The 25296-nt window shown below is 36.1% G+C and overlaps 1 protein-coding gene across 7 annotated transcripts in view; it reads left to right on the plus strand.

The window, feature by feature from the left end:
- The window catches only part of CCSER2 (coiled-coil serine rich protein 2), a 156039-nt gene that overhangs the window by 81823 nt on the left and 48920 nt on the right, over positions 1 to 25296 (plus strand). For 6 of the 7 annotated variants that reach the window (XM_061161956.1, XM_061161958.1, XM_061161955.1 and 3 more), the window contains 2 exons: positions 7186 to 7381; positions 23671 to 23754. In XM_061161956.1, the coding sequence (XP_061017939.1) occupies positions 7186 to 7381; positions 23671 to 23754 (280 nt within the window). The remainder of the gene's footprint in view (positions 1 to 7185; positions 7382 to 23670; positions 23755 to 25296) is intronic. The other variant, XR_009696086.1, reaches the window with a different exon arrangement.

Below are 25296 nucleotides of genomic sequence, written 5' to 3' on the forward strand. Positions count from 1 at the left end.
TGAGTTAATATTGACACATTATTATTAACTAAAATTTATAGTTTACATTCAGTTCAGTTCAGTTCAGTCTCTCAGTAGTGCCGACTCTTTGCAACCCCATGAATCGCAGCGTGCCAGGCCTCCCTGTCCATCACCAACTCCCGGAGCTTACCCAAACTCATGTCCATCGAGTCGGTGATGCCATCCAGCCATCTCATCCTCTGTTGTCCCCTTCTCCTCCTGCCCCCAATCCCTCCCAGCATCAGGGTCTTTTCCATTGAGTTAACTCTTCGCATGAGGTGGCCAAAGGATTCACTTAAAATGCTTTGAACCAGTAAGTTGTGTGTACATTCTATGGACTGACAAATGCATAATGGTATGTATCTACTGTTACTGTATCATATGGAATAATTTCAGTGTCCTTGAAATCCTCCATCCTCCATCTATTCATCCTTTTCTTCTCCTCTCTACCTCTGCCCCCCCCGGAAACATTCTTGACAAACAGTGAAACTGATCTTTTTACTGTCTCCATAGCTTTGCCTTTTAAACAGAATGCCGTCCAGTTGGAAACAGGATGTAGCCTTTTCAGATCAGCTGCTTTTAGCAGTACGTATTGGAGGTTCCTCCATGTCTTCCTGTGGCTTTATTTCATGTAAGAGTAGTCATTTCTCTTTATCACTAAGTAAGAGTCCATTGTATGGATGAACTAAAATGGACTCTTATGTAATGATGAAGAACCCACCTACCAGTGAAGATAGACATAAGAGTTGTGGATTCGATCCCTTGTTCGCTAAAATCCCCTGGAGCAGGGCCAGACAACCCACTTCGGTATTCTTGCTTGGAGAATCCCATGGATAGAGGAGCCTGGCAGGCTGCAGTCCATAGGGTTGTGAAGAGTTGGACACAACTGAAGTGACTTAGCACACTCGCACACGCACATATGGATGAACTACAATTTGTTTATCCGTTTACCTACTGAAGGACGTCTTGATTGCTTCCGAATTTGGTAATTGTGAATAAAGCTGCTCTAAACATTTGTGTGGGTAATTATTCAGCTCATTTTGGTAAATATTAAGAAGCATGATTGTGGCATTATATTGTAAGAATATATTTAGTTTGGGGTTCCCAGATGGTGCTTGTGGTAAAGAACCCGCCTACCAATACAGGAGACAGAAGAGACCAGGGTTTGATCCCTGGGTCCAGAAGATCCCCTGGAGGGGAGGGCATGGCAGTCCACTAAGTATTCTGGTTTGGAGAATCCCATGGACAGAGGAGCCTGGCAGGCTGTAGTCCATAGGGTCGCACAGAGTCGGACTCAACTGACGCGACTTAGCATGAATACACATATGCATACATGTTTAATTTGGTAAGAAATTGCCATGGTTGTACATTTGCTTTTCTTCCAGCAATGAGTAGGAGCTCCTATTGATACATACCCTTGTCAGCATTTGGTGTTGTGGATTTTGATCATTCTGATAGGTGTTCAGTGGCATTTCATTGTTATTTCAATTTGCAGTTCTCTAATGGTATGATTTTGGGCATTTTTTCATATACTTATTGGCTATATATGTGTTTTGTCTTAGTGAGATGTCTGTTTAGATCTTTTGCTCATTCTTAAAATTGGGTTATCTGTTTTCTTGTTGAACTTTAGGAGTTCTTTATATATTTTACATACCAATCCTCTGTCAGATACATTTATTACAGATATTTTCTCCAGTCTGTGTTTTGCATCTTCATTCTGATAATGATATTTTTCACAGAGCATATATTTTTAATTTTATGCAGGACCACTTGTCAGTCTTTTCTTTCATAGGTTGTACTTTTTGTGTCATATCCAAAAACATATTGCCAAAGTCACCTAAATTTTCATTGTTATTTTGTAGTCTTGCATTTTACATTTAGATCTTTGCCCAGTCAGTGTTCAGTTAACTTTTGTGAAAGGTGTGCAAGGTTTTTTTTTTTGGTGTATAAATGTCTAATTGTTTCAGTACTATTTGTTGAAAAGATTGTCCTCTCTCCTTTGAATTGCCGTTGCTCCTTTACCAAGGATCAGTTCAGTTCAGTTCAGTTGCTCAGTCACATCTGACTCTTTGTGACCCTATGAACTGCAGCATGCCAGGCTTCCTTGTCCATCACCAACTCCCGGAGCCTGCTCAAACTCATGTCCATCATGTCGGTGATGCCATCCAACCATCTCATCCTCTGTCCCCTTCTTCTCCTGCTTTCAGTCTTTCCCAGCATCAGGGTCTTTTCCAGTGAGTCAGTTCTTTGCATCAGGTGGCCAAAGTATTGGAGCTTCAGCTTCAGCTTCAGTCCTTCCAATGATTATTCAGGACTGATTTCCTTTAGGAAGATGGTTTGATCTCCTTGCAGTCCACGGGACTCTCAAGAGTCTTCTCCAACACCACAGATCAAAAGTATTAATTCTTCAGTGCTTAGCTTTCTTTATAGTCCAACTCTCATATCCATACATGACTACTGGAAAAACCATAACTTTCACTAGATGAACCTTTTGTCAGCAACGTAATGTCTCTGCTTTAGGTTGGTCATAGCTTTTCTTCCAAGGAGCAAACATCTTTTGATTTCATGGCTGCAGTCACCGTCTGCAGTGATTTTGGAGCCCCCCAGAATAAAGTCTCTCACTGTTTCCATTGTTTTCCCATCTATTTGCCATGAAGTGATGGGACTGGATGCCATGATCTTAGTTTTTTGAATGTTGCGTTTTAAGCCAACTTTTTCACTCTCCTCTTTCACTTTCATCAAGAGACTCATTAGTTCTTCGCTTTCTGCCATAAGGGTGGTGTCATCTGCATATCTGAGGTTATTGATATTTTTCCCGGCAGTCTTGATTCCAGCTTGTGCTTCATCCAGTCTGGCATTTTGGGTGATGTACTCTGCATATAAGTTAAATAAGGAGGGTGACAAAATACAGCCTTGATGTACTCTTTTCCCAATTTGGAACCAGTCTGTTGATCCATGTCCAGTTCTAACTGTTGCTTCTTGACCAACATAACAGATTTCTCAGAAGGCAGGTCAGGTGGTCTGGGATTCCCATCTCTTGAAGAACTTTCCACAGTTTATTGTGATCTACACAGTCAAAGGCTTTGGTGTAGTCAATAAAACAGAAGTAGATGTTTTTCTGGAACTCTCTTGCTTACCAAGGATCAGTTGACTGTATGTATGGGTGAATTTTTGGACCCTCTGTTCTGTCCCATTAATCTTTTTGTCTCTACCACTGATTACTGTCAGTTGATAAAGAAAGTCTGTAAGATAGTATCAGTGTTCTGACTTTCTTCTTCTTCAGTATTGTGTTGGTTATTCTGGGTCTTTTGCCTGTTCATATAAACTTGAGAATCCCTCTGTTAATATCCACAGAATATCTTGGGATTTTAATTGAGATTATGTTGAATCTAGCATTAAAGATGTTTTAACCATGATGTTAAAAATAATATGCGTTTAACTTTTAATATACCATTTTAATTAATAGTGAGAAAAAAGCTAAAGGTTTTGTGAAGTCAAACTGTGATTGAGATTAGGAGGTAAATGAGAAAGAAAAATCCCCAATCTCTCTCTTTCTCTCTCTCTCTCTCACACACACACAGAGTATCTCCACTCACCATTCTAACCTATGAATCACAAATCTTCAATTTCACACAAAAGTCACATATTTTAGTCATAAAGAAACTCTGATAGAAGTAGAGAAGAATGTAAATGTATGGATAGAGCCATATAATTTGGGGAGATTACTTTGAAATTGCAATAAGTGATTATGCAGCCAAGTGATTATTTAATGTGTGAATTGAATATCAGGTGCTGCTCCTGTATATGGTTTAAATTTAAATTGGTTTTGAAAAAGCTTATTTCTTACAGATTCGTTTCTGTAGTTATTCTGATCCTTTTTTGTTGTTGTTGTTGATTTTACTGGGTGTACTTATAGAACAATGTTAAATTATACTAATGATAGTGAGCATTTCATTCTTATGCTTCTTAACCGTTGAGGTAATTTTTACCTTCATCCATACCTCTATTGGTTCAATTCTTCATATCCACCAGCCTATTTGGCCTGTGGTTGACCACATAGGTTCTGCCTTTGCAAACACACTGCTCACCTTCCAGTGTTTTCTCCAAAGCAGCTTGAAGTCTTCTGCTGCTCTCATGACCTAATTTCTCTTCTAGAAGTCAATGATTGTTAAAATGTGTACAAAAGTACAAATTTATGGCTGTCAAGCTAACATAAGGTATTTTGTCCAGTTCTCTTTGTCTCATGTTTTTACCTCTCATTCTTTTTCAAAGCTTCAGATTTTCCTTTGTTAACTGCATCATCTTCTCAGAATGTGAAATCTCAAAATCTTCATTATCTTGTTTTTTCCTTCTTTTTTAAACAGTCTCTTTTTATTTTCTGAAAATAGCCTCTCATAAAATTGCTTTCTGTTTCAGTTTTGTCTTCTTCTGTCTCTGTACTTTCTCAATTATATATAATTATATCCATTTTTTTCCCAGCAACCTTCAAATGGCCCTCATTGAGATGTTATGTTATTTCCAGTTTACTGTCATATGGTTTAGTAACAATTTACACACATATTAATAGAGCATTGTGTCAACATTTATGAATTGGGTAATCTAGGAGAAGGGTATATGGCATTATAGTGTTGTTTTGACATTTGTGTTAGAAAAAATTTTCAGAATAAAGAAGTTAGAAATTATTGATAGTAATAATAATAGTAATACATCAGTAATTGGTTTTTGCCTAACAATTATTATATATCAAGCACCATTCCAAGCACTTTAACATTTAATCCTTTTACCAGCCTAGTGAGATACTCGTATTCTCATTTCTTAGGTTAGGAAAATGAAGCATAGGTAAAGAAACTTGTCCTTTGTGTTATAGACCTAGTGAGTGACAGAGCTGAGATTTGAACTCAGATAATCTGCATTAATTGGATAATGTAGAAATGAATAAGTCCTTGTTTTCAAAGGGCTTATAATCAATTAGAGGTGACATGTATGCAGGTTTCTTTCATTTATGCTATAAAATAAGTTATGGATCATAAAACAGTTTTATCTAGTTGAGGGGCATTAAGACTTGGACGAGATATGAGTTTAGTTTTGGGTCTCATGGTGGAAGTATTAGAAATGCAACTTAAGGCATATGAACTTTATTTGGTAGGTGCTGGACAGCACTGAGAATCTGTGGCCCAAAGATACTGAGTATTTTCAATAGCTAGTTACTATCAGCCAACATAAAAACTTAAGTTCTAGGCTGGAGCAGTGTCTTTTATACTATTTTGGCTTCTCTAGGTACCAGTTCTTTGTCCCCATATTCAGTTAGTGATCAAGACCTTTTGACCTTTTCTTTGAGATGTTTTTAATTCACCACTTCCTTACATGTGGTTCACATTTATGCTGAAATCTAATATAAGCCATTATTCCATTCCTCATTCATGCTTTGGCAGTCTCTGGTAATTGGCTATGGATTAAATTGTTGGTCTGAGGGAGGCAGGTATATTGAGGGATGAAGTAGAAGAATGAATTGGATTCAGGCTGTTTGTGGTCCCCTAAGCCACATATGTGGAGAAGGAAATGGCAACCCACTCCAGTATTCTTGCCTGGAGAATCCCGTGGACAAAGGAGCCTGGCGGGCTGCTGTCCATAGGGTCGCACAGAGTTGGACACGACTGAAGCGACTTAGCAGCGGTAGCAGCAGCAAGCCATATATGAGTCTCCTTGTCCCTGAAAAACATGCACTTTTGTGCCATTTCTTTTCATTTTCTTTTTCTAGAAAGCTTTCACCTTTCATTTCTGTCCAACTCAAACCTCATACTTTATAGTTCATCCCAAGTTCTTTCCTATTCAAAACCATTTCCCAAAGTATGTCAACTGTTTCTCCAAAAACATAACTCTTGTCTCTACTATTCATTTGCCAAATGATTCTTTTTGCTTACTACTTGAAAAATGTTTCATCTTGTCTATTCAGTTACAGATGGTAAAGTCATAGTAATAATTATCAATATTTAAAATTTAATAATTCAACTATATTTTGAATCAATAAAGATAAAATAGTTAAATGTGAACAAATTAGGGTCTTATCTGTGGATCAGCAATTTAAATGTTCTTAAAAATCTCTTTCTTGGGTTGAAAGAAAAATCAGGCCTGAAATCAAGTATGAGAAGTAGCTTCAGAGAAGAATAATAACCTTCTGAAAACCAAGCTCATATTGAATATTTGAGAATTTAGAGATTTGGGAATATTTGTTAAAACCTAGAAAACTTATTAGAAAATGTATTTCTACTTTCGAAATTTAATGCATCCATTAGTTTAACTTTAATCCTGATATGTTAATTTAGATGTTATATTGGAGAGAATGCTTTTTTAGTGTATTATTTTAAATATTGAAATTTCACATATATCACAAGTTCTTATATTAAAAAGTAACTGGGATTATGTGTAATGTGAATGCAGTATTTTTAGATTGCTATAGCTATGACTTCTGGTTAAAAAATTGTGTTTTTCATGTCCATGAAACACATTACCCCTAGTTTTTATTTCCTCTTATTCAACATGTGTATTATGTGGAACAAAGGAAACTTTAAAATTTTTAAAAAGAGTAGATATTTTTAAAGGTAGTTTAAGATTAGGAAATATGTGGTGTGTATAACTTTGTTAAAACCTTGTTTAATCTTTACTGGAAAAGATGGTTTATCAGCAATGTAAAAACAAAAGAAGAATAGCACTGTATTTATCTTAACTATCTGCTGGAACTTCCCAGAAATAGGAGCCCAGAGGTATATCCAAACTGGGAATTAATGAGGGTAACAGCTAAAAAATGATGTGAAGTGTAAGAGAGTAATTAAAATTAAAAGCTAAAGATCAATCAGTGCAGAAAAGTAAAATAAATATAATTTTTTCTAGGCAAGGCCTTTTCCCAGAGGTTTCTGTTTCTACTCTAGTTCCTAAGGAGTAAGATTTACTTAACCAACGTGTAAAATACACGAAAGGAGGGAGTGCAGATGATAACTGTGTTAATGACAACTAGAATTGATGGAAATTTTCGTGAAAACAATTTACTATCTGAGATGAGTAAAAGTCATAAGGCTTTGTGATAATAAATAGTTTGTAATAATCACTGTAATAATTTCATAATCTTTATTTCTTTCTGAAATTATATTGTATATCTTTTTCCTCCAACTTCTTCCCCTGCCCTTCCAGAGGCTCTCCCTATAGAGAATCTCCCTTGGGTCATTTTGAAAGCTTTGGAGGGACCCCCTTTTTCCAGGCTCAGAAGATGTTTGTAGATGTACCAGAAAATACGGTGATACTGGATGAGATGACCCTTCGGCATATGGTTCAGGATTGCACTGCTGTAAAAACTCAGTTACTCAAGCTGAAACGGCTGCTGCATCAGGTTAGTACATAGGGAATATTTTCAACTCTGATATTTTGAATTGCAAATGGATTGACTTTACTTTTTTTTTAAAGTAAAGTTGAGTTTCTAATGACTATTTAGATTTGTGGAGAAACAATGGTCGTAAATAGTACCTAACAGAAACTCTTCTGAGGAAAAACACTTGGGGTTTTGCATGATGGTCTCTGTAAAGTCATCAACATTTATGAGCTATATAATATTTGGTGAGCTCTCTGCTTCTGTTTCCTCATTTTTATAGTACCTATGTTATAAAGTTGTTAAGAGAGCTAGAGTTCATGGTTACAAATTGAGTGACTTAATACCTGAAACATAGTAGGTGTTCAGTCATCAGTGGCTGCTACTGTAAGTTCAGCTAAGTGAGAAATAAGAAACAGCATTTTATATAATCATAGTCACATAATCCCACTTTGGCTTAAAACCTTCAAGTTTAAACTTCCCCAGTCTTCTCATTTTTTGGAGAAAACATAGACTCAGAGCAGTGATGTGGTTGTCCACGTGGTGAGCTGATAGTAGAAGCTGACTTCTGATTCAGTAGTATTTTCTTGGTTTGAACAGTTAACACAGACAGAAAGGGTCCAATGTAAATAAAAAAACTAAGGAATAAAATACTATAAGTCAGGAATATCTTTAGTTTTAAATCTATATTTGTGTTTTGTAGACTGGGCAAGTTTAACTTAAAATTATGGTTGAGAAAGAACAGTCTGGATTCTCTGCACAACTTACTTTTTGAGTTACCTTCCTCAGGATTGTATGTTCTAGCTTGTATGAGCAGGGACCACGTTTTAGAATTTCTGGTGGCCATCTAAACCATTTGGAGGCCGTTGAGATAAATGCCCAGTAAAGGCTATTTGAAATGAAATGTGGCTCCTCTGTTAGTAACTACAATTACTGTGAATATCTTTAGTCATGTAAATCATTTTATGTTACTCAATTAGGGCTTTGCTGGACTGCTCTTCTCTATTCTTGTAGATATTTGAGTAGTTTGAGTAGTCCCCCTTTTAAAAAAGATTTATTCATATATTTTTGACTTTCTGTTGCTATGCATGGACTTTCTGTAGTTGTGGTGAGGGGGGTGCGCCTCTCCATTGCAGTGCAGGGGCTTCTCATTGCGGTAGCTTCTCTTGCCGTGGAGCACAGGCTCTAGTGCACAGGGTCAAGAGCACTGACTCAGTAGTTGTGGTGCGCAGGCTTAGTTGCTCCGCGGCATGTGAGATCTTCCTGCACCAGGGATCAAAACCATGTCGCCTGCTTTGGCAGGAGGATTCTTCACCACTGGACCACTAGGGAAGCCCTGATATTTGACTGCCTTCTTAAAAGACACCTATCTGTGTAAGGCCAGGTGGAAGAAAGTGGAGAATCCTTTTTGGATCTGAGATTCTTAGATTTCTCTTAAGGCAGAAAGAGATTCAATCAAATACCCAGACAGAGTTTACACCTTAGTTTAACTGTAACTAGGAGATAGATTCAGTTCATAGTGTTTCCCTGTTTGCTGGTCTGGGGAGAAGATTTTTTGATCAGGAGCTTCAGCGACATTGGAAAGAAAAGGTAGAAGAGGTGAGAAGTAGCTGAAATGTGTTAAATATGTATTTGGAGTTAGTACTAGCTTTACCCTGTTTTATGTCTGGGTGTTTTGCCCTGAAACATGAAGCATGATTGAAATCATCTAATTAAGGCTGAGCCACCTCTAGTAATGAGAGAAGTAGCATAATACAGGAGAGTCTAGGTGGATTGGTAACCAATGATAAATACCATAAATGCAGAAAACTATTTTTTGGATACTTTATGAAAAAACTGTGAATATTTTAGTGGCTTTTTTCTGTCATAATGAAATTTTAGATAGTACACGTTGATCAAATTGACTTTATCCTTTGTTTATGCAGTGAAAACAAGTTGTGAGAAGAAAACTGCAGAATCTGTTTAGGACATCTTTAACATTTCCCAAAATGCTGATAGAAGTTAAAAGCTGAATTAGTCCAGTATTAGGCAGTATAACTGCCTCTTAATTTTTCTCTTTTAGTAATTATAAAAACTTCAGTGTGATATGTGTACATGGTTTTTAAAAAATCACATAGTATCCAGAAGCTTAATGAAAAAAGCAATATTTCTCTCCTTCTCCACTTTAGCCAGTCTTTTCTAATCTGAACAGGTTACTAAGTGTCTTTAGAATTATCATACAGAGATTTTTTTCATCATCTTCTGGGATTGGGACTGTTATTTCTTGGATAACTTCTTTTCTTTTTTCTTAGTTTGCTCTCATATTTAGCAGAAATATATCGTTAATTTACTTCCTAAGAGAGGGCAAATGGATGGTACTTTTTTCCCTAGCTGATATGTCATTGAAATCTCTTAACTACTTTCATATTTAGTTTATATTAATAGTTTGGCAGGGGTGGAATACTTTGGCTGGTATAGAAATGAGTTTTTCCTTAGAAATTTGAAGTCATTACTTTTCTAGGATCCAGTTTAGCCACTGAGAAAAGTCTTCTACATTCTAATCCATTTTACCTTGTGTTTTGTATGCTTTTAATCTCTCTGAGAGATTTTTAGTCTTTTATTTCTGGCATTCTGCAGTTTCAGTGATGTCCTAGGATTTAAATTTTGTTGTACTTGTTCATTTTCCACTTAATGTATTGGTAATCACTGAGTTTCATGAAGATTCATGTAGTGTGAAATTTCCTTAAGTCATTTCTATGATTATTTTATTTATCCTGTTTTCTCTGGGTGTCTGAGTGTATCTTTCTGGAATTCTTGGAAATCCAAACTAGAACTTATGAGTTACGTTTTCAGTCCTTCTTTCTTTCATATTTTCCTTTTCTTTGAGTTTGATTACATTTTCTGGTGTATTTCCTCACCTTCATATTCCAGCTCCCTGTTTCTGTTGAATTATTTACCTTGGCAGTTGTATTTTCAGTTTCTAAGAGCTCTTTATTGTATGCCTTTCCTTTTTCATATCATTCAGTTCTTATTTTGTCTTATTTTGTTAGTAAATATATTAAGTAGCTTGCTTCTGTTCTGTTTTGTTAAGATTTCTCAAGTTCCTTACATTATTATCTCTTTCTAAATGGTCATTTTGTTTTTTGTGTTTTAGTTTCTCTTTCTTTTGGAATATTTCTTCAGATATATAATGAGTCTTTGTTGTTTATTAATATTTAAGGTTAAAGGGTAAAAAAGTTGATTCAGGACTCTTTACACATGGGTTGGTCTTGTCACTTTACAGTGACACATGAATGTTAGTGGACCCTCAGTACTTAACTAAGTAGAGTGTTTTTCCTTCTCAGGTTGTTACTGTTTCTCCAGAGAAGAAACTTCTGCTTTTTTTTCTTCTTAGAATAGAGTTAGAAGATTGAGAATCTATTCTTGCCTTATGCAGACTTCCAGTTAATTCCCGTATTTCTTACTCACATGAGCATGAGTGGTTTTGGTCATCCATTTTCTTCACTCTTAGTTCATTATTTTCCCTGTTTGCTTTTATCATATTATCACATTCAGCGTCTGTTTTAACCTTGGAGTGAGAAATGAAAAATCTAATGTGGAGTAGTGAGAAGTACATGATGGTATCTCTTTGATATTTTCTTTGGGATTACAAAATATTTGATCTTGATGATTCATACCTGTCTAGCTATTTGATCCTGGTGATTCATACCCTGTCTCCCTGGCATGAGCATGAGTGTTTTATGAACTATCAGGTATGCCATACAAATGTTTTGTTTTGTTGTTTCCTCTCAGCTCCAGTGTTGAGAATAAAACCAGTAGTGTGTCTCTCACATAATTCTCTTGTCTGTCGGTCTCTGTCACTTTCTCTTTGTTCCTCTCTCTCTCTCTCTGTCTCTGTGTGTGGGGGGAATGGGTGCATGGGTGCAGTGCCGGGTGGATGGACCATTTACAGCAGTAGCATCCTGGATGAGTGCACTAAAAGTTGAGGAGCTGCTGAATGATTGCCACCTGGTGGCAGAGAACCACAGAAAAGTCAGGGAACTCAAGGTTCTCTATCCCCAGACTTTTTTTCATCATAACAGGAAAAATAAGTTCATGAAATATACATAAAAAGAGCGTATACAGTTTAAGGGTACCTTTTAATGAATAACGTGACCCAGTTTTATACTCGCCACCCAGGTTAAGGAATGAGACATTAAGAAGTGTTCATTTTCATTCTTCATTGCAGTATGTTCCCTTTCCAGAATCTAGTATTCCCTGCATTTATTTTTCTGTTAATTTTTGGCCATCTCTGTTGGCTCACATGGTTAAGTATCTGCCTGCAGTGCAGGGGACCCAGGTTCTTTTCCTGGATTGGAAAGATCCCCTGGAGAAGGGAATGGCAACCCACTCCAGTATTCTTGACCTGGAGAATATTATGGACAGAGGAACCTGGCAGGCTACAGTTCATGGGGTCACAGAGTTGGACACGACTGAGTGACTAACACTTTCACCGTCTGTGTCCCTATAAATATACTAGTTTTGTCTCTTAGAACTTTATATAAATGAAATTATACTGTAAGTATTTCTCTGTGAATTGCTTCTTCCATTCAGCAACTTCTTTAAGGTTCTTTAATATTTATGTTTAGTTCTGCTTCATTAATTTTCATTTTTGTAGTGTCCAATTCTGAGCAGTTTCTTTTTCCATTTTACTATTGATGTCCATTTTGGTTCTTTCCAGGGTTTTTTTTTGCTATGACAGATATTATTGATATGAAGTATTCCTGGTATACATGTATGAAAATTCTTCTGGAATAACTAACTAGGAGTGGAATTTCTGTGTCTTGGGGCATAGAAATATTCCAGAAATACAAAACTGTTTCCCAAAATTGTTCAATCTGTTTCACTCTCTTCAAGTAGTAGATGCTTTTTTGCATTGTTCTGCATCTGAGCAACACTTGGTATTATCAGACTTCTTAATTTTTGTCATGTGATGGGACTCTAGTAGTATTTAGTTGTGGCTTTATTCTGCATTTCAAAATCAGGAAATTCTGAAACATTGACATATTACTATCATTTAATCCTCAGAGCCCATTCAGATTTTGCCCTTTGTCCTGGTGTAGTATTTTTTTATAACAAAAAGATCTGGTTTACCATCACATGTTGCTTTTAAAAGTTGTCACGTTTTTGTAGATTTCTTCAAACTGTGGTACTTGCTCAGTTTTCTTTTCACTTTGTTGACCATAATATATTTACTCTTTTAACCAATTCTCCTGACTATAATCAGCTTCTCACTGCCTCTCCTGTACACTTGACCTCCTCACCCCTCCAGGGTTCTGAATCTCCATGCCTGGCTCCTCTCCCGTGCACACACCTTCCTCACCCTATGTGGGCGCTGACTCCTTGTCAGCCTCGTGGATTCTGACACTCCACGCCAGTCTCCTCTTCCTGTGGATGCCGCTTCACTCTGCTTGGCCTTGACACTACAGATGTCAGTTGATGCCTGCACGTGGGTGCCGTCTTAACCCTACTTGGGTCTGACACCTGACACTGGGCCTTTTCCTGCAGAGATACCCTCTTCCTGCTGCTTGAGCTCTGGTAGCTCTCTAAAGGCCCTCCTATGGGAGTGTGCCCACTCCACGCCACTCTGCTTAGACTTACAGCCCACACCAGGCTGCACATATATCCTCCTCATTCTATTCAGATTTGACTCTGGTATCAAATTGTTCTCCCATCCCCTCTGTATGTGCCCTTTTCAGTCTTCTAAGCTCTGACATGCCTTGGTAAGCTGGCCACCAGCAGGGACCTGTTCAACCTCCTTAGATTCTGAAACCCTGTGCTGGGCTGTCCTTTTTGGTTGGAGACGTATTTATTTATTTATTTTTGCCTCATTCAGGAAGATAAAGGAAAGTGAGGAGGAAAAAGAAGCAAATTTTAAAAAAATGATTGACTTCATCAAGGTAGAATTTGCCTTCAAATGAAGTGTGCCTATTTTAAGTATATAATTTGAGTTTTGATGAATATATACAGCTGTGTAACCACTACCACAACAATCAAGATATAAGACATTTCTGTCACTGCTAAAATTCTCTCATGTCCCTTTGTAATCAGTCTTCTCTCAAACCTGGCCCAGGCAGCCATTGCTCTGCTTTCTGTTACTAAGGTTTTGTCCTTTCTAGAATTTCATCTGAAAGGTTTGTCTTCCTCTAAACTATACAATGTGTGCTTTTTTGTTGCTGGATTTTTTCACTTACCATAATGATTTTGATACTCATCTGTGTTTTGTGAGTTTCAGTATATTACTTTTTATTGTTGGATAACATTCCATTATGTGTGTGTGTGTATACCACAGTTTTATTTTCATCCATTTACTTATTGATAGACATTTGAGTTATTTTTAGTTGTGGGTTAATTGAGACAATGTTAAGTTTCCAGAATAATGATGAAAGTTAATGATAATAGATGTATTCAAAAATTAGAATTTGAATTCAGGACATTTTTTCCACTTGTCTGTTGTGTGATCTTGGATAAGTTAAATTACTTAAACTTCTTATGCCTAGATTTCCTCATAAAAGAAGTAGAAATTATAGTAGCTCCTGTTTCAGGACTGTTGTAAAGAAAACATGAGGAAATTTAGATCAAGTGCTAAGCATAGTGTCTGATGCATAGAAAGCAGTTAATAATATTAGCTGTTATATTACTGACAGTAGCAACATCAACAATGATAAAAATGTGGTCAAGAATTTTTAATTACTTGTAGTGCTTATAATTTTATGTAGCTGCCTAAAAAGCTAATTCTTTCTACTTTAGAATCCATGGATTGTTATTTCATCATTCAATATACTTTATTAAGCACTTGTTGAGTTTTAAGGATTGTGCTGGTAATGAAGATAAAAAGAAGGAAGATGTAATTCTTCTCCTGTGTCTAGTACATTGTTCTTAAAACTATGTGTTACAGCTGGTTAGTAGATTTTGAAATAAATTTTGTCCATCGTAACTATTTTTCCTAATAAAGTAGAATAGTATAGAAACTATGCTGTGCTTAGTCACTCAGTCATGTCCAAATCTTTGCGACCCCATGGACTTAAGCCCACCAGGCTCCTCTGTCCACGGGGATTCTCCAGGCAAGAATACTGGAGTGAGTTGCCATGCCTTCCTCCATGGGATCTTTCCTAACCCAGGGATCGAATCCAGGTCTCCCACACTGTATGCATGTTCTTTATAGTCTGAGCCACCAGGGAAGCCCAAGAATACTGGAGTGGGTAGCCTATCCCTTCTCCGGGGGATCGTCCCGACCCGTCAATTGAGCCGGGGTCTCTTGCTTTGCAGGCAGGTTCTTTACCAGATGAACTACCAGGGAAGCCAGTAAACCAGATGGTTTGAAGAGTTAAATATTTTTTCAAATGTGGAAAGATTAGAAGAAATCTACAACTAGTATTTTTAAATGTAAAAATAAACCTATAGAAAAAGGTATCTATATGTACAAGTTGAACACTTAGGTTTAATAAAAAAGTTTAAACTGATGAAATTTATAAATAAAGTTTGCTTATAATATTACAGATTTTAGCCATATATAACAATGTTCTAGTTAATTTGAATGTCAATAAAATTTTTCTGTTTTGAGAATGTCTTTGCCCCAAGCATCTGTGAGGATCAACTCATTTCTTAAACTTATTGAAAATCAGACTTTATATTTTTATAATCTTTCCAAATATAGTTTGAGTCTTTTGATTTTAAATCCCATAGGTGAATTACAGCATTACTCAAAGATTTATCTTAGCGCACATTCTACAGTTTTTGTGATGTGATAGGATGTTCGTCCATTTACTTCTGCTTTTTAAAAAAGTGACTTATGAAAAGAAAATGAAAAAAATCTCTCCTCTTCCTCCACTCCCTTTCTTAGGATGCCTCTTATGATTGTGTTGTAGCATATCAGAAACACAAGAGAGCTTTGTTGACATCACTGATGCTGCTTGTCAGCAGAGATTGGTCAGTGCTGCCAGGCTTTTGGTTAGTTCATTTCAAGTGTCCATGTCCGTTGCAGCTGCTTTGGAACTTATAGGAAGATCCCAGTTTTTGCAAACTAATGGAAGACCCACCTGGGTAAGATGGAATTTGTTACAGGGTTTCCTACATGTTAATATGTGAAGAGTTTAAATATTGAAACAAAAGTTTACTTTAATGCTTTGTTGAAAAAGAAAAATGGTAGATGGTGGAAGTCTTCCTCTTAGAACAGAGGAAGGTTTACCTGTCTTTTTGAATCTTTAATAAAATGCTAATGACATAAGAGTTAATCAACTTAAGGTTAATTGCATTCAGAGCTCAGAAATCCTAACTAGGACTTCCTTGGTGGTCTAGTGGTTAAGACTTTGCCTTACAATGAAGGGGTCATGGGTTCCATTCTTGGTCGGGGAACTAAAATCTCACATGCCTCATGGCCAAAAACCCAAAATATAAAGTGCAAGCAATATTGTTACAAGTTCAACTAGAACCCACAGAAACTGCTAAAACACTTCTCTTAATAAAGCAGCTAGAATACTTGGATAATCAGTTAGCTATGAATTGTTTACTTTTGTGCAGTGGTGTGTTATAGTTTTTATGTTTTTGCATCTATGCATTTATTAAATATGTTTATACAAAATGCTTAGAACAGTGCCCAACACTGGTCAATAAATATTAGCTCCTGAGGTGGTGCTAGTGGTAAAGAACCTGCCTGCCAATTCAGGAGACATAAGAGACATGGGTCAGGAAGATCCTGACCTGATCCTGGGTCAGGAAGATCCCCTGGAGGAGGAAATGGCAACCCACTCCAGTATTCGTGCCTGAAATCCTATCGACAGGGGAGCCTGGTGGGCTATAGTCCATGGGGTCACAGAGTCAGACATGACTGAAGTGACTGAGCACGGCGCTAGTGTGTGTAGTGTGAAGCATGGTTGTTATTCAGTGATTCTTAAAAAGGGAATGTTTTCTGTACATTTTATGATTCTCCCCCACCACCCCCAAAGCTTAAAAGGACTTCTCTCAAAATGTTTCCTAATTTTGGCCTGAATACTTTTCATCTAAGTCAAGGTTTTATAGAGAGTACTAATATTATTTAGTGTCAAAGTTATTTGGAGGGTATGTGGTTTTATTATAGATAGAATTGGAGATTATATTCGTGATCTTTAAACTCTGGTGCCTTGATGGAAATAATAGCCTTTTCTTTCTTTGATCTCTTGAATCTATACTATTAGCCTGTTAAAAATTGGAAGGCTCTGAGACATGCCTTTGAGACATGTGGTTGTTCAGTCGTTCAGTTGTGTCTAATAACTCGTAGCGATATGCCAGTAACTTAAACATTGATGAATCCCGGTTGTCTTGGGCCATGCTATAAATTTATTTTATTTAGAATAATTTTTTTAATTTTCAAAAATGCGGGTTTGGTATACAAGACTTCTTTTTTAATTAATTTCTAATCTGGCGGCTCAGCAGTAAAAAAAAAAAAACCCCTGCAGTGCAGGAGCTAATGGGATCGATCCCTGGGCTGGGTATATCCTTTGGAGAAGGAAATGGTAACCCACTCTAGTATTCTTGCCTGGGAAATCACACGGACAGAGGAGCTTGGCGGGCTACAGTCTATGGGGTTGCAGAGAGTCAGACACGACTTAGCAACTAAATAACAACAAATCTTAAAACTTTAAGTAAAGAATAATGTCTGTAGGATATAAATTCTTTGGAATGTATTGATATTTCCTTTGTGTCCTAAAGCAAAACTTCTGAAACTTTTGAAAACTTTTCCTTTGGCCATATAGTAAATATATTTTAGCCCTTTTAAATAAGAGGCAAAATTGATGTTGTATTTGTTGTTCAGTCACTCAGTCATGTCCGCCTCTTTCTGACCCAGTGGGTTGCAGCTTGCCAAGCTTCCCTATCCACTATCTCCAGCTTCTGTCGCCCCCTACTCTTCATGCCTCTAATCTTTCCCAGCATCAGGGTCTTATTCACTGACTCAGCTGTTTGTATCAAGTGGCCAAAGTATTGGAGCTTCAGCTTCAACACCATTCAGTGAATATTGAGGGTTGATTTTCTTTAAGATTGACTGGTTTGATCTCCTTGCAGTCCAAGGGACCCTCAAGAGTCTTCTCTTTTGAATAATACAGTTGGAAAGCATCAATTCTTTGGCAGTCAATCTTCTTTATGGTCCAACTCTCACATCCTTACATGACCACTGGAGAAATCATAGCTTTGACTATATGGGCCTTTGTTGATAAAGTGATGCCTCTGCCTCTTAATACACTGTCTCAGCTTGTCATAGCTTTTCTTCCAAGGAGCAAGCATCTTCTAATTTCATGGCTGCAGTCACTGCATCCAGTAACATGCTGATGTTAGAGCTCAAGAAAATAACGTCTATCACTGTTTCCATTTTCTTCCCCATCTGTTTGCCATGAAGTGATGGGACCAGATGCCATGATCTTAGTTTTTGGAATGTTGAATTTTAAGCCAGCTTTTTCACTCTCCTCTTTCAACCTTCATCAAGAGGCTTTTTTTTTAGTTCCTCTTCACTTTGTGCCATAAGGGTGGTGTCATCTGCATATCTGAGGTTATTGATATTTCTCCTGGTAGTCTTGATTCCAGCTTGTGATTCATCCAGCCCAGTGTTTCACATGATATACTCTGCATATAAGTTAAATAAGCAGGGCATCAATATACAGCCTTGATGTACTCCTTTCCCATTTTGAACCAGTCCATTGTTCCATGTCTGGTTCTAACTATTGCTTCTTGACCTGCATACAGATTTCTCAGCAAACAAGTAAGGTCGTGTGCTAGTCCCATATCTTTAAGAATTTTCCGTGGTTTATTGTGATCCACACAGTCAAAGGCTTGAGTATAGTCAATAAAGCAGAAGTAGATTTTTTTCTGGAATTCTGTTGCTTTTTCTGTTATCCAGCAGATGTTGGCAATTTGATGTCTGGTTCCTCTGCCTTTTCTAAATCCAGCTTGTACATTTGGAAGTTCTAGGTTTATATACTGTTGAAGTCCAGCATGAAGAACTTTGAACATTATCTGCTAGTGTGTGAAGTAAACCTGTGAGTTGTATGGTAGTTTGCAGAATCTTTGGCATTGCCCTTCTTAGTAGTATTATACTGTATACATATGTCATAGCCTGTTTATCTGTTTAGCAGTTGAAGGATATTTGTGTCTTTCCAGTTTTTGGCAGTTATGAATAAAGCCACTATAAACATTCGTGCACAGATTTTCATGTGAGGATGTTTTAATTTCTCACCTGGGCATGGGAATGCTGGGTGATAAGTATATATCTAACTTCTTGGGAAATCTCCAAGCTGTTTTCCAAAGTGGTTATTTGATTTTGTATTCCTACTATGATTAATGAGAGTTCCAAGTATTCTGCATCGTGGTCCACACTGATATTGTCAATATTTTTCAAAAGCCCTTCCCATAGGTATGCATTGGTATCTCACTCTGGTTTTAATTTGCATTTGCCTAATGACTAATGACATTTAGCATCTTTTCTTATGCTTATTTTCCAATTGTATATCTTCTTTCATGAAGTGTCTATTTTTTTGCTAACAAAATTTTTGTTTGTTTTATTTTTGATTATTGATAGTTCTTTATATATATGTTTTTTATCAGTTATGTAAATAATGAGACAAATGGATATTGAAAAAATTGAATGTACTTTTTGGGCAAGTATTTAAAATTTGAGTTAATGAAGTCAGTTAAAACCCTAGGTTTTCACATTATCATTATTTTTGTTGTTGCTCTTGTTAAAAGTAGTCACTTTATAAATGCCTCTTGCCTGTTTTGGTGATGGTTTGCAGTTGTCAAAAAACCTGCTTGGCTTCATTGATTTCTTTTTTTTCCCTGCATGTTTTAAATTGGCTTCACTGATTTCTGTTTCTTGATTTTCAATTTCATTAATTTCCATACTCTTATTTTCATCTTTCTGTTTGTGCTGGCTTTATTTTGCTCCAGTTATGGATTTGACAACTTTGCTTTAATATAAGTATCTGGTACAATAATTTTTCCTTCTAAGCACTGCTTTAATTGTGTTCCACAGATTTTGATATGTGGTTTCATTTTCCTTTCAACTCAAATGGCAACCCACTCCAGTACTCTTGCCTGGAAAATCCCATGGACAGAGGAGCCTTTTAGGCTACAGTCCATGGGGTTGCAAAGAGTTGGACACGACTGAGCGACTTCACTTCACTTCAAAATATTTTCTTATTTACCTTGGTACTTCTTTTGACCCATGGATCAAAGAAGTTTCTTGTGTTTGAAGATTTTTTTTCTGGTTTTGATTCTCTATTTAACATTCTATTATGTTCAGAGAGCACATTCTATTTTCTGTTCTTTTAAATTGAACTATTCAAATATGTAGGTTCATGTCTTTTGCCAGATATGCAGTGTATTTATCCATTATTTCTTGAAAAATTTTTGCCCCGAGCCCTACCTTCTATGACTTCAGTGATATAAATATTAGGTCTCTTGTTATTGTCCTATAGCTCCTGCACCAAGCTCTGTTTTTTACCCCTCCCCCAACTTTTTTTCTCTTTATTGTTCAGATTGGATTTCTGTTGATCTATCTTTGTGTTCAATCTGTAACTCAAATGCTGATACTGTATTTAGTCTGTCTAAGTACCATATTATTTAGTGCATTTAGTATCTAATGCATCTAGTGCATTAAAATTTTTTGGTTATTGAATCTTTGCAGTTCTAACATTGTCATTTTCCGCTTTGTGTGTTGTCTTTGCTGAGACTTTCTGTTCCCTTTAAGAGTTCACCCTGACTTTTGGAGAATTTTTATAATGGCTCTATTAAAATCTCTTGTAGTTAGTTTTAATTTTTTTTGTCATTTAATTTTAACTTTCTAATTTTGTCATTGATGTTAATTGTCTTTTTCTGTGCTTCTTGAGGTTTTCTTTCTTTGTACATTGAGTAGTTTTGGATTATATCTTAGATGCTTGAATGTTGTATTATGAGACTCTTAATATTGTTTAAATGAAAATATTGTTTTCCATTTAAAACAAAAATATTGTTTATGGAAAATGTTGATTTTTTTTTTTTTTTTCCTTTTCTTTTAAGCAGATAGATTATTTGGTTGGGATCACATGGCAAGTTCTGATTAGCCACCTTTGGGTTGTGGTTGTAATGTCGGTTGTTTCCAAAGCCTTTGTCGTGCCTTCCAGGTCTGTTTTGAGTGTACACCTTCCAGTGGCCAGCTTGGGACTTAGGCAGTGTGGTCTTGGTTTATTTCTCAAACTCTTTGAAATGCTTCTTAGGATCAGATCCAAGCAAGTGTTATGCTCAGGAGTGGTGAACCTAGACATTTATATACAATTTTCTAGAGTTACTTTCTTCATGACATCCTGGTATTTTCTATTTCTATGGGCTTGCCTTTTTTCCTCTACAGTGAAAGTTCCTGTTCTAGTGCAAACCCACAACTAAATCCATGTCCAAGGCAAAGCAATGTGAGCTTGTGTTGTCTCCTATTCCTTGGGGTTCCTGCTTTGCAGTGGGCAGGAAGGTATTGTAGATGTTGGAAAATAAGTCAAGTTTTATAGTTCCTCTTTTATCAAATATATACTTATATATAGGACTGGCCTTGTTATTTTTTTTGTAACTTTTAAAAGATTTTGTATTGGGGTATAGCTGATTAATATTGTTGCGTTAGTTTCAGATGAACAGTGGAGGGACTCAGCCATCCATATACATTTATCCATTCTCCCCCAGATTCCTCTCCCATCCAGGCTGCCACATAACCAGAGTTCCATGTGCTATGCAGTAGGTTATCTGAAGTATATAGTTGGTTATCTGTTTTAAATATAGCAGTGTGTACAGGCAACCATAAGTTCATTCTCTAAGTCTATGAATCTCTTTTTCTTTTTTTAGGTAAGTTCCTTTGTATAATTTTTTTTTTTTTTAGATCCCACATACAAGTCATCGTCAAATGACATTTTTCCTTCTCTGTCTTACTTACATCACTCATTATGACAGTCTTTAGGTCCATCCATATTGCTGCAAATAGCGTTATTTCATTCTTTTTAATGGCTAATACTCCACTGTATATGTGTACCACATCTTCTTTATCCATTTCTCTGTCAAAGGACATTTAGGTTGATTACATGTCTTCGCTATTGTAAACAGTGCTACAGTGAACTTTGGGGTGCATGTATCTTTTCAGATCATGTTTTTCTCCAGATATACGCCCAGGAGTGGGATTGCAGGGTCATAAGGTAGATCTGCTTTTAGTTTTTTAAGGAACCTCTATACTATTCTCTTTAGTGGCTGTACCAATTTACAGTCCCACCAACAGTGTAGGAGGGTTTCCTTTTCTCCACATCCTCTCCAACATTTATTATTAGTGGATTTTTTGATGATAGTCATTCTGGCTGGTGTGAGGTGATATATCATTGTAGTTCTGACTTGCAGTTCTCTAATAATTAGCTATGTTGAGCATCTTTTCATATGCCTCTTGGTCATCTGTATGTCTTTGGAGAAATTTCTGTTTCGTTCTTCTGCCCATTTGTCAGTTGAGTTGTTTGTTTTGATATTGTTAAGTCTCGTGAGCTGTTGTAAGTTTTGGAGACTAATCCCTTGTTGGTCGCATCATTTGCAAATATTTTCTCCTAATCTGTGGGTTGTCTTTTCGTTTTGTTTTTTGTTTCCTTTGCTGTGCAAAAGCTTTAGAGTTTAATTAGGTCCCATTTGTTTATTTTTGTCTTTATTTCCATTATTCTGGGAGTTGGCTCGAAAAGGATATTGCTGCGATTTATGTCAGAGTGTTCTGCCTGTGTTTTCCTCCAGGAGTTTAGTAGTATCTGGTCTCACATTTAGGTCTATAATCCACTTTGAGCTTACTTTTGTGTGTGGTGTTAAAGAATGATCTAATTTCTTTCTTTCTTCTTTTTTTTTGTCTGTAGCCGTCTGGTTTTTAGGAATGGCTCTGTCTTTATAGTTCAAGGCAGAGATAAACTTTACTAAAATGAGTCTTGTATATTCCTTATTTTTTTAAAAAACATTTTTAATGTATTCTGTAAACACTTGTTACTCATTAGGATGATGCATTCTTTCTCAGGTCGAATCCTTAATGTCTATGGCATCACCAATAAAAATGTAATTTATCTCTGCTGAAAATTTGACAAATGCTAATACTTCACTGTCAAGTCACTCTCACTTGTTGCGTTTTTCTAAATACTCATTCCTAGGCCCCATCACTAGAGTTTCTGATTCAGTAGGTATATACAGTACCATAAATAAAGAAGATGATGATCTGTATACTTGTGCCTTTTAGCACTTCTGTTCCAGTGTAGGAGATTGCCATGTCTGGGAGATTTCCTTCAGGACAGATAGGTGCTGTGGTAGTGCTCCTTGAAGGCTGTTGATTCAGTGGGTATCACAGGGCAGCCAGGTACCATCTGAACAAATAAGATATTGAGCTGCAGTTGTACTGCATTGGTCAGGGTCTAGGTCCCTCACCATCATCCCAGGCATATTCTTTTCTAGTTCATCTTTTTTAAGGTTGTCTGTGAATCATTGGATATGCCATGTTTTATCTGATTATTCCTAAACTATTTCAGTAATGGGTAGGACTTAATGATACCCTGTTATTTTTTTAAAAATTGGGTTTAAGGACAAAAACTTTAATTTTTTCAATTTTTAAAATTCAGGTATAGCGTATATCCGGTGAAGTGCTTGAGGTGTACCAGTCTTAAGTGTAAAGCTTGTACTTTTCACTTGTATGTACCCGTGTAACTGCCATACAGAGAGGACATAAAACATTTCCAGCATCTTTATGGGTTATAATGCACTTTACTGTCAATAACCGCTTTCTCCTAAGTCAGCCACTGTTGTGATTTTTAGCACCATAAATTAATTTTACCTTTTCTCAAACTTGATAGAGTCATGCAGTATGTATACTCATGTGTCTGTTTTTAATCAAATGTTTTCTGTGGTCAGATCTTTTTGAGTCATTTAATATTATTGTTTCTGACTCCTTTGTACTCAAAGCACCAGATCTGATTCAGATCAGGTTTAATTTGACTTTTATTTTACATTTTTCCTAGGTGAAGTAATCTTAACATTTTTAAGGAATTGTGCCATATTTCTTTTCCCATTCTAAAACTTTCAGTGGCTTTCTCACCATCAACTTATATAGTGAATGTTCCACAAAATATTCTTTCTTGAACTCTGTTTCCTCTTCTATGTTTGTTTCTATCAGTGCATGGAGGTAAAAAGGAGATTTCTAAAATCTTAATTTATTACCATTCTAGCATTTGGTCTGGGGTGAGTTCAGGTTGAGCAGAATGTCTGCAGTTAATTGTATTACTCTTGCGTTTTCCTTTTCTTTCTGACAGCATGATGGAAGTGGTTCATTGCATGATGTTCAACTCTCATTGCCATCTAGTCCGGAACCAGAAGATGGTGATCAAATATGCAAGGTACGATGACTAGGTAGTCATGCTGAATTTTAAAAAAAAGTCTTTTTATTACTAAAATTATAAGGCAGTAATAAAACTTCTAATAATAAATCTATTTAACCCTGCAATTTTGTTATCTTTGGTTTTGGTCAGATTTGCTTTTCATTTTTACTCACTTTTTAAGTTAAATTTATATCCCTGTGGTACTTTAATTTGAGTTTGTTTTATCAGTTGGATAGTCATCTGTCCCTGTATTAATATTGGTATAGGATTCTTTTTTAAAAATTAATTAAATAATTAAATCTTTTTTCCCCAGAATTATGAATAACAATTTAAAATATGACTACCAATAAAAATTAAAACTGTTAATAGGTACTTCTCTCATATGTGTGTGTGTATATAAAATCACAATATTGAAGAACTATTAGCTGAAAATGACATGTTTTTTTTTTTTTAATGTTTAAAGATATATAGAATGCAGATGCATTTTGTACTTGAAGGTATATTTTTTTATAGTTCTCATCTTTAGTCTTGTTTTAGTTGAAGGAAGTTCTTTTTGTATCTTCCTGAATCACATATTTATTTCTTAAGGACATACAAGTATTCTTGTCTTTCCTAGTTGCAGGTAAAATTATTGTTTCCTTTCACATTCAGTTTTCAAAGTATTGTAGTCACTGTGTTCTACTTGTCTCTGTAGTAACAGCCTCAAGATATTGGTGGCTTACAATAACAAAAGTTTCTTTCTTTTTTTTGTTTGTTTTTAACAAAAGTTTATTTCTTATTATTTCTCATTATGTTGCATTTTGGTTGTAGATTAGTGAGACTTCATGTTTTTTCTTCTTTCTGGGATTCTGGATGAGGGACATGCTTTATGTACCTGAGGGAAAGTAGTATTGGCAGAATACATTGGTTGCATGTAACATATGTTGCTTCCAAAACAGGTCAAATGACCAGGCTTGATATTAAGCGTCAGGGAAGCACAGTTTTCTCATAGAATATGGAGTGACTTTTGGGGAACAAAGTTTTGTATAAAACACAAAATCAAAAAATATCGGATAATAGTCACATCTGGTTATCTGATCTTGGCTTTTCAGTGTGTTACCTACCTGTTATATAAATTTCTTCCCAACTCCAGGTTTCCATCCTGTTGTGAGTATAATAATAGGTTTGCAGGAGGACATCTCTTTTTGAAAAACTTACTTGTGTACTCCCTTGAGAGCCATTGATTTAGATGATTTCTGGTTGTCTCTCAGTTGTTTTTGTTTGTTTGTTTTGTGATTGCTGCTTTAAAAGTAAAAATTGACTTTTTTCTAAATTTTTTTGTGAGAAGTTTTTTACATATAAATAAATTCTTTTTAAAGAAAAAATTGAATTCCAACCTTTTTTGCAGAACTAGTGTCTTTTTTTTCCCATCTTCCTTTAAAGTTTGTCTGTATGTTTAATACTATAAGATAGACATACCATGGATTTATTTCTTGGCCTCAATGCCTTTCCTTTCAGGCAGATCTTTCCTAGTCTTTCTTCCTTCTTCTTGAGGTTAGGTGCAGTTTCTCATTGGGCTTC

This window comes from Dama dama, chromosome 15 (assembly GCF_033118175.1).
Source record: "Dama dama isolate Ldn47 chromosome 15, ASM3311817v1, whole genome shotgun sequence".
NCBI classification, from domain to species: Eukaryota; Metazoa; Chordata; class Mammalia; order Artiodactyla; family Cervidae; genus Dama; species Dama dama.